This window comes from Patella vulgata, chromosome 7 (assembly GCF_932274485.2).
Source record: "Patella vulgata chromosome 7, xgPatVulg1.2, whole genome shotgun sequence".
NCBI lineage: Eukaryota > Metazoa > Mollusca > Gastropoda > Patellidae > Patella > Patella vulgata.
The window spans coordinates 30116025-30126652 of record NC_065885.2 but is presented as its reverse complement, the minus strand read 5'-3'; the positions used below and the strand labels follow the sequence as shown (position 1 = coordinate 30126652).

Here is a 10628-nt window from a genome sequence, read left to right as displayed (position 1 = left end):
TTTAGTTTTAAAAATATTTTTCTAGTTTCAAAAACAGATGGGTGGATGCAATCTGTTTTACAGACCTAATGCGACATCCGTATTGTAGCGGCCAAGCGAATATTCACTGTGGATCAGTGTGGGGTGGATGGGTGACTATTTTGAACTATCGGTAGCCTACTCTCGTCCTCCTGCACTTGCTCATAATAAAGGGAAGTAACTCTCAAATTCAAATGACCTACGCTCTCCTGTTTTTCTCACATCGTGTGTAGATTTGTGAAGTAATATTTATGCAAGCAAAAGAGTAATATTTAATTTATTTACTACTAGCATGTAATATAAAATGGAGGCGATGCTTACAAGAAAATTTTGCCAGAGGTGCTTTTGCTTACTGAGTAAAAAATTGGTGAGAAAACTTTCATGACAGGCATTGCCAATCATCATATTATATGCATTATGTAATTCTGAGTTGCTCCATTGGTAACTTCCTGAATTATGGCCCTTGATTGTACGAAAAATCGTTTTTTGTAGCTTGTTCTCTATCCATCTCTTGCAAAATGTGGGTGTATCTTGCATGGCAACCTCTTGTTTAACTTTTATAGCGAGAACTGCCAGCTCTTTATCTAATCTTACCCTTCAAGTACCATACCCCGTCTTCATTAACCCAGTCAGAGCATTTGTTTAAGTACCGGTGTGATAGTTTGAGTTGACTCCTGGTGTGTGTTTTCTCCTAACAACGAAACTATATCTACTTCCTCAGGTGCGAGTTGGTTCCTAGTCAGTACAGGAAAAAGTATATCATGTACTTGATTAGAGTTTTGTCATTAATAAACATACTTGTTATCGTGATTAGCTGTTGTTTTAGTGATGAGTAGTTACACGATCAAAGGATCTAAGTTGATTGGCTTGAAATTGATACTTCTATCGTTCGTGATTTGTTGCCGTTGTTTTTTTTTTTTAGTGATTAGTCGTTCTTCACACGTACGATCAGTGGAAACCATACAAATTGATGATTGGCTTGAAATTATCAATTAATTCACCTCCAAAGGAAGATTAAGGCCTTTGATATTTCGTGGCTTCATTTATCACAAATATAAAAGTATGGAATTTCTTATTCCGATTTTTGTCTACGATATCACCTTAGCTGGAAGTGGACGTAAAACCCCAGAGAAGAAGAAGAAGTATTCCGATTTCTTTAACATAAATATAAATTTATTATACCATCCCATACATTCAAACATGCATGTAGACAGCCCAAATACAAGAGAGAATGTTCGCATTGTGGACGGGTATATATACTAAATAATAATAATAAAGATCGTCAATTTGCATCCTCTAGTGGTGGTAATACTGTAAATATCGGTACATAGTCTATATATTGATTTGACCGTAAGAAAATCTTAGGGGAAATCCTATCACGTGGAGTCAATGCACACCGCGACTGTAACGGTGTGAGTTGACTCCTACAACTGCGCATGCGCCAAACGGTAATCACACACCAGGAACCATCTGAAACTGCCACAACGGTACTAAATTTCTATCTTTAGGCGCTTTACCTCGAATCATTTCTCGATTCATTTGACACAAGTTTATAATAATCCAACACTATTTTCATAAAGTCTGTCATTGAGTCAACTGGAGTGGTTTCAAGGAGTAGGGTCGCCTGTCCAACCTCGTGGGTTTTCTCCGGGACCTCCGGTTTCCTCCCACTGCTAAAGGCCCTACGCGCAAGCAAATTATGGAAATAAAATTGAACCATATGTTAGTCCCGAAATGACCTAGTTTAATTGTGTCGAGTGGATGTTAAACCCTCTCTCTCTCTCTCTTTTCAAGTACATTTTTGAGAATCTAAAGCATAAACAAAAGACCAGTTCTAATATATTTTGTTGATACGGAGAATATGGTTTACCTGCTTCGATTAACTATATCTTTATATATTTTATTACAAATTATTTTTTTAAAATTTATTTCAGAATTTACCAGTTCTTGCATCACAGTCAGCACGCAGTTACCAGTTTATTACTTCAAATTCCAAAATATCCTACCAGTATCTACAACTTATTAATCCACAAAATACTGTAAGACCATACAGTACATCCCAAGGTGAATCATCAAAACCACAGGAAAATCCAAAAACCTCTGGTGTAAGTAAAAATTAAATAAGTCATATTTTTTTTAATTTAATTGCAGACCCTTATCACAATATTAGAAGATTTTAAAATATTTCTTGAAATTTTATGTTATGATTAGCATTACTTTCTAAGAAAAATAGTTGATTATGCAAATATTTTTCTTATTTTTTTGTGACAGTTACCAATATTTCTTTTTTCTCCAGTATTTATCATGGAAAGGATTGGGAATTATAACAGCTATAGGAGGTGTTGGTTTATTAGGCGTACGATATGTTAAAAAAGAAAAAGAATTGGGTATGTGTATTATCTTCATTGATTTATGGGTAATTTTTCGGATTTTTTCTGATTCACTATTTTTGTATGGAGGTAGGGGTCAATTCCAAAAGAGCCCATTTCCTTTTGCACCAAGCAAGGTGAGGTGAAAATAATTAGGAACTTAAGACATCTCCTCTGACTGTCACTTAAAATTAAATCCAAACATACTAAAGCATTTCTTTATGGTGATCCCAATGAAAATAACACATACAACGAAAAGATTTTTAGCCAAGTTCACAAGTATTTTAAACTAACTAACTAACTAAGGTTTATTTCCCTTCCCATTGACAGACTTGTTTATGGAATATTTTGATATTTTTTGCTTTAGATACTTTCATTTTGAACACTTTAATTATTTTACATGGAAGACCTCCCCACATAAACATTCCCCCCTAACCTCCCCATTAGATCTGCCCTTGGAATGGGGTAATCCCGTTATGCCCCCCGCTATTGTTCTCATGGTAGCAGCAGTCAAACATGTGGATTATCAAATACATGTACAAAAGGATTAAAACTAGTCTGCTTCACAGAAATGTGGTTTACAACAAAAGTAAAACTGCAACTCGACAAAAAACAACTTCATATATAGTTTATTACATTTACCATAATCTACATGAAAAGACAAAATAGACTGAAACAAATAATGATACAGTCTATAATTCTTTGTTTACTTAACCCCTTAACTGCGTAGGACGTTATATAACGTCCTGGACAACTGCCACTCACCGTGTGTAGGACGTAATATAACGCCCTGGAGGTATTTTCCCCAACCTATTCTTAGAACACAATCTTATACCACGCGGAAAAGACGTATTATTACGCCTGGTCGATGAATCTAATTAAGGAAGACAACTCTATTTACTGTTAGTTTTATTTTGGTTTAAGACCACTCAAATTTGTATTCAGGAAAAAATAGGCCCAAATATGACGTTTTTCGTCAAATTAATTACGCAATAGGGGGTAGTTAACGTCAAATTAATTACACAGTTAAGGGGTTAAGTTTTCAGGGGGGGGTGGATGGCCGAATGGTTAGCACGCACGCGCTGTATCATACCATCTGTCATTGAGTCAACTGGCAGGGTTTTGATTCCCCGGTTGTACGTGACAAGGAGTAGGGTCGCCTGTCCAACCTCGTGAGTTTTCTCCCACTGCTAAAGACCCCTACGTGCAAGCAAATTATTGAAATAGAATTGAACCATATGTTAGTCCCAAAATGACCTGGTTTGTGTTGAGTGGACGTTAAACCCCATTTCTCTCTCTCTCTCAGGTAAGTTTTCACGTCTCCACCATAACATTGTTTGATTGGGGGGCATTGCGGGAGTAAACCCTCGGAATGCATAATTATATATTATAGGATCCTTGAGATTAAATTTTATCAGAGCATAGGTTTGTGAATAGTGTAAACAAAAGGAGAGTAACTGTGCATTACAAACATTCACAAAATTTAACCTAATATATCACAACATTCACATTGTTATGTTACTAAAAGCATATTTATTCTGATATAAAAAATGTGGATAAGCTTGGAGCAAAGAAAGCTTTGAGGTATTGAAGATCTTTAGGTTTTTTTTTTAGTTCAATGCTTACTAAAACACAATATCCAAATTATACCAAATACATGTATTGATTGTGTTGTGAACAGAGACATTTAATGTAAACAATTTTTGAATTTCTTTTTTACAGCAATAGCTAAAGAAAGAAGTAGATCTTTAGGAAAGGCTTCATTAGGTGGACCATGGGCTTTAGTAGATCATAATGGAAAATTAACAGCAAGTACAGATTTTCATGGAAAATGGGTACTACTATATTTTGGCTTCACTCATTGTCCTGATATTTGCCCAGATGAATTGGAGAAAATGATAAAAGCTGTGGACAAAATAGGTGAGTTCTAAAACAGATTGGAAATTCAATTAATCAAACTTACATAGGTAATAGGAATACAATATTCATAAAACTTCTGGTTTAAAAAAAAAGCTTACGGATACAAACAGAGCTGTTGATTCTCACATTTATCCATCCAACTAGCTTGACAAAAATGCATAGATTATGAATCGATTTTCCATAGTAACAGGGCTACTTAGTTGAGAACAGAGCTACTTAGTCAATTTGTCTGTGATATCACCTTGGTGGAAGCGGACATAAAATACAACTAACTCACACACACTTTGTTAACAGAGCAGCATAGTCATGGATATCGTATTCTGCTACTCTGATGTGTTGTTGCCAGTTGTAAGTCGTGTGCCTGTAATATTGTGGACGTTGCTTGGTGGTGGAAACAACTACATATCTGGAACTTAGTTATGAGATAAATATTACCCTGACCGAGGGTATTAGGGTAATATTTGTCTTACACACCGACATCACTGTTAAATCTATCCTAATTGATTTCAACTATAAGACAATGGTTTAGCCCATATCGGCCCTGCAACTGATATGACAAAATTAAGAAAACAAGTCGTAAGTTGCTCATGCATTACATTTTAGTAACCATGTTCACAAACTGGCATTCATTTTATGCAATGTTATGAAACGATTCGGACGACGAACTGATCCGCGCTAGTCAGTTTGTAGAAAATATGGTTGAAAAAGAAAACATAGATTCTGACAACCATTATTTAAAGCTGGTTAAAGTGCAAAATTTATGCAAAAAATATTTAACAAGAATTTGATGTACTCGGATATTTCGGATTGTGAGATACAAATAATAAATGCTTTTCACTTTTGAGTGACAAGTCGTCAGTGAATGTGCCAACAATATCGTGCCCATAAATACCTTACACAGAAATCAGTGGGCTGTGAACTTTTTTAACAGTTGGTCAGTGTGGCGGAATAATAAACACGATAGTGATCGAAAAAACCTGTGTGCGCTGGAAGCAGGCCTAGAAATGACGCTTGTAGATGTACCTGACAAAATGTCAGGCACTAATGAAATAGTATCTGACATTTTCAACTTAGTGCCGGACATGTATTAATAATATCAGCAAAAGAGACATATCAGTGCCAGACAAAATGACAGGCAACAGAGGTTTTGTGCCTGACAAAGCCTGAATCTGTGCCTGACATTGTCAGTGACAGGTGCCTTATTTCCAGGCTTGGCTGGAAGATATGAGGATATAAGATCTTAGTTTTTGGATGTCTAGATTCGTCTCGGTAGTAAGCAAAATAAAATGATGAATATTACCCCCCGAATTCCATATTTAGTTAATGTGAATAGTTTCACATTTACGAATTAGGAATAAGACTGATATGGATATACTACACAATCCAGAAGTTGAGTTTCAGACAAGTTCTTGATGGTCAGACAACATTGTACATAAAAGTGAATAAAATGTTAAAAGAAAGAATTTGTCTCCTTTTTCATTGCAGAATAATATAAACCTGTTGTGACGTCATCAGATATCACCCTCTAATGCGTCACAGCAGGTTGATACGTTTTATAACATGCATGGGAGATCAAAGGAAATAACATCCCAAGAAGTATAAATATAAATATCATCCACAACTTTGGTAGTTGTTTTCAAACCCATGATATTTAGTGTCAAGTAGGGTTGCTGGCCAAAACTTTTGAAATTTGGGGGGATTTGTAATCTATTCCCATTGCAAAATACTGAAAAGTATGAAATTACAGCTTTGTGACAACATAAATGTGGCATGAAGTTATTTTAGTCAGTCATATGTCCAGTAATAGTCTATTCTATTGCCAATTCTATTAATGGCTACATCCTCTCTACTCTCCCATTCATGTTGCATCATTAGAACGACTTCAATAATTTCATGTTTTCCTTCATATGTCAAGGATATCACATTTAGCATTTTACATAACTGTAATAGAGCAATGACTTGAAGTTGGGCCCTTTATGGGGTTAAAATAACCATTATTATTATTTGATTTGCAGATGAGGATGATAATTTACCTAATGTATCCCCATTATTTATAACTGTTGATCCAGAACGAGACACGGTTAGTGCTGTAAGAAACTATGTTAAAGGTAATTTATTTGAAATCACAAAAATCTTTTCCCCAAAAGAATGTTGTAAACTGCATGAAATATGAACCAGGTATATGTACAAATGTTCTATTTTCAGGACATAATCAAAGTAAACCAAATTGAAACAAAAAAACCTCACCAGAATTACTAAATATTTTTAGTAATTGATTCTCCTGATTTAATATTTTGGCAAACAAGAACATTAAAAAAAAAAAACTTTTCTGGCCAACATTTTTCTCTTTGGCTGCCATGTTGTAGTTGCTGGACTCCATTTCGATTAGGGTATCCGAATGGTCTAATGAGTGTGATTTAGATCATAAAGTCTGTTATTGAGTCAAGCGGCATGGTTTTGATCCCACACTGGTGCCTAACCTTGTGTGTTTTCTCTGTGACCCCCTGTTTCCTCCCACTGCTAAAAGACTCATTATTGAAATAAAGTTGTAACTTGAACCAGGTGTTTGTGCAGCGAAATGACCTAGTTTGTGTTGAGTGGATATTAAACCCCATTCCCCCCCCCTTCCCCCATTCAGAAGTTGATTTATCAGACCATTAAAAGATTAATTATAATTTGATATATCTGTCAATTTTTATAGAATTTTCACACAAGTTAATTGGTTTAACTGGTACAAAAGAACAAGTTAATCAAGCAACTAGAGCATATCGAGTATATTACAGTAATGGACCAAAAGATGAAGATGAAGATTATATTGTAAGTGTGTTATTCTTTGAAGCTGAAAATTATTGTCCATGATGTAGTATTGTTAAAAATAAAATCGATCCACAAGTACTTGCAACACTGAAATTTTTCAAAACATAGTGAGATTATTCATCGAGTCATAAGGGTGAACCCTATCAACACCTCTTTGTAAAGTTTTATTCATAGCTTAAATTTGCTTTTAAAGCTTTAGCTTATGAATGAGACATGGTTCTTGATGAAATTTTTGAAAGTTATTTGGGGTATTGGGAAATTCAGAGGTTTTTGAGCATAAATCACAGAGTTATTTTCCCGTTTAAAGATCATGTACGTGATACAGGACATTGGTTTTATAGCCTGCAGAGTGATGACTCTGCTGCTAGTGGGCATATTTGGGGTCCAGATAAGCGCACATTTATAATTTTAGGAGGGGGCTGGGGGATATTATTGAAACCAGTATGAGCATACTATATCGATGCACACTTGTCCAATAAACAAGCCTGCGAAGATTCCTGTCATTCATACTTAAATTGGCGGAGAATTAGGCTTATTCTGTGTTGTCACCAAGAAGAAAAACAACAGCCAGAAGAGTAGCCCTTGGGGATTGGTTCCTGGCAAGGAAATTAGTCAATTATTAATATTTATCATACTTTTTTTTGTATAATTTCAGGTTGATCATACAATTATTATGTACCTGATTGGACCAGATGGGGAATTTATCGATTACTATGGACAAAATAAAACATATGATCAAATAGCTACAAGTATAAGTTTACATATGACTCAATTTAAACAAATAAAATCTTAGTCCATGTATATCATAGGTTATTTTACAATAGAACTGGGAAGAAATTTCTGCTTTGACTAGAATTGTGATTTCTAAGAATAAATGGAAAGCTTTGAATATTTGGATGGAATATAATATATCATACTGATCAGCAGTGAATATTCGCTACGCCGCGACAATCACTGATAAGGATTACATCGATGCGACTTAATGAGCCACAATTATTAACTTTTTTCCTCCGACAAATTAAATTCTAAAACATTTTTTTTATGTATTAGAAAAATAAACAAAGACGTTTGACGTATTTGTAGGTAAAAATTATTTCCTATTTAGTGTAAATGGGTATTAAAATGAGTAAAAGGCTCCATTCCGCCCGAACCAGTAAGGTCTTATGTAATCAATGCATATGCCATTGAGCCAATGATTGATGCCGTGTGATGAAAAGTCACGTGTTAAAGGTAGTCATCTTTTACAGAGATATTAGAAGACTTTCGTAATCCTCTGTAAAACAGATTGATAATATATAGCTTTATGATCTGAAACATGTCTGTATAGCAACTTTAATGTTAATTTGCAGAATGTAGAAACTTAAAAATTACTACTAAGTTTTAATTTCTTGTTTGCTGTAAGTTTTGTTAACATGTAGCCACTGCATGAAAAATAATGAAATGCTTCTAATAAGATGGATTTGTTTATACTTTTTGGTTTGGTAAACAAAATGTTTACAAAGAGTGATCATTATGTCTGTGTTCTCTAATTGATCTTCAAATGCTTCCTTTCAAAATTTCACATTTCTTTCCCAAAAATTACTGGTTAATGGAATAATTAATATGGACCATGGTGATAAGTTCATCTTTGTTCAACTAATTTGGCTGACATGGTGACAACCAAGGCATCTTGTCCCACTTGTGTGGGTGCCATGTTGACGTCTTGTTCAACTAGCATAGTTTGCTTAATAACTGCGTTTGTGGTGATGGGTATAGTATTTTTTCACGGCCACATTTTCACATGGACGTATATTGTCGTCGCCCCTGTCCGTCCAGACGTCAAGCCGTCCACAATTTGTTTGTGGACACTCTACAGGTCACAATTCTTATCCAATTTTGACGAAACTTAAAATATAGGTTTATCTCCAAAAGATCTTGGTTCCTTTCGATACTGGCATGCATCGGATCAAAACTTCATGGATTATGGCCCCTGTTTGTATGAAAAATCAAGTTTTTTCTTGTGGACCCTATCGAGGTCACAATTTTTATCCGATTTTGATAAAACTTGAAATGCATGTTTATAACCCAAAGATCTTGGTTCCTTTTCATATTTCGGATTGTAACTTCATGAAATATGGCCCCTGATTGTACGAAAATTCGTGTTTTCAGCTAGAAGTCACAATTATTATCCGATTTAAAAAAACGTTTGACTCTATCACTTTTTATTTTTTAGCTTGTTCTCTATCCATCTCTTGCAAAATGTGGGCGTATCTTGCCTGGCAGCCGCTGGTTTATGTTGACTGGAGTTATAGGATACTGTTGCAATATAGTAAGTTTGTAATAATTGTACCGGTACATGTTGGTTTGTTGTGTGATTTTCTTGTTCTAATAATGTCACTGAGCAGCAAAACAATATCAGAGTTCAGATGCTCTGTTAATTCATTATTACATACTCCAGTATAAAGAGTTCAACCTTTTTATATCCTTGAATATATTTCTAAACGGAAACCAGTACAACAATTTCAGACTCACCTTTTCCCTTTTTAATTGTCAAACTGTATATTATGTAGTTTGCTTTATACAATAACCAATAATTTTTGTTAATAAAATATTGAAAATTTCTTTTTTTTAAATGACTCTCCAAGGCTATAGCATAGTTATAAGACTGGTGCCTAAATTCTTTCTTCCTGTGAAATACACATCTGTGGTGTATCATATAAGGTCTGTCATTGAGTCCACTGGCGTGGTTTCGATTCCTTGGGTGTATGTGACAAGGAGTAGGGTCGCCTGTCCAACTTTATGGGTTTCCTCCCACTGCACAATTTAAGCGAATTATTGAAATACAATTGAACCATGTGTTAGTCCCAAAATTACCTAGTTTTTGTGGAGTGGACTTAAACCCCCCCTCTCTCTCTCTCTCCTGTGAAATAAACAAAGAAATCCATGCTTTGCAGTTATACTTTGTTTTACTATGATTTTGTTAGAACAATATTGGTCACTGCAAGTCCCACAATAAAGACTGAATATGAAAGTAAATTGTTTTATCCCTCAGTATACACCTGGAATGTTTGTTTTATTCTGTTGTAATATTAAAAGGTGGGCAAAGCAATAAATGACTGAAGATTCTAAATTTGTTCAAAGATTCCAATTTTACCTAAATTTCGTTTCGTCTTGTACGTATGACCGACATTACTTAATATGGACGTTGACCTATATTGAGAAATGAAATGAAATGAAGTGGGGTTTAATGTCCTACAGTTTTGCTCCGAATTGGGCTAATGAAGACGGGCATCCGCATACAGTGTGCTGTGAGGGAAATTTTGCCCGGACAGGGGCACTACGGCCTACTCTTATATCGAATTCCAACTGTCAAGGGATCTTTTACGTGCACGCCAAGGTGTACACAGGACCTCAGTATTTCATATCATCCGAGACTATAGACAGCTGTCCTTGTCAGACCCTCCGTCCTGCATCACTGACAAGGGGGAACCTGCACGCCGGAAAATCCTATAATTAGAGTGTCAT

At 35.2% G+C, this 10628-nt stretch overlaps 1 protein-coding gene across 1 annotated transcript; it reads left to right on the top strand.

Annotated features, from left to right (window-relative positions):
* The first annotated feature begins 222 nt into the window (after nt 1–222).
* LOC126826890 (protein SCO1 homolog, mitochondrial) lies at nt 223–9724 on the top strand. The gene is made up of 7 exons (XM_050556002.1): nt 223–385; nt 1953–2123; nt 2315–2405; nt 4110–4307; nt 6323–6415; nt 7009–7124; nt 7780–9724. The coding sequence occupies exons 1-7, from the start codon at nt 323–325 to the stop codon at nt 7915–7917; spliced, it is 870 nt and encodes a 289-aa protein (XP_050411959.1). The 5' UTR covers nt 223–322; the 3' UTR covers nt 7918–9724.
* The last annotated feature ends 904 nt before the right edge of the window (nt 9725–10628 follow it).

Bases quoted from the DNA above. Each gene is read 5' to 3' on its own strand.
- LOC126826890 (XM_050556002.1), top strand. From the start codon at position 323: ATGGAGGCGATGCTTACAAGAAAATTTTGCCAGAGGTGCTTTTGCTTA. The intron at 4,308-6,322 runs GTGAGTTCTAAA...TTTGATTTGCAG, and splicing joins AAAAGCTGTGGACAAAATAG to ATGAGGATGATAATTTACCT. The intron at 6,416-7,008 runs GTAATTTATTTG...CAATTTTTATAG, and splicing joins TGTAAGAAACTATGTTAAAG to AATTTTCACACAAGTTAATT.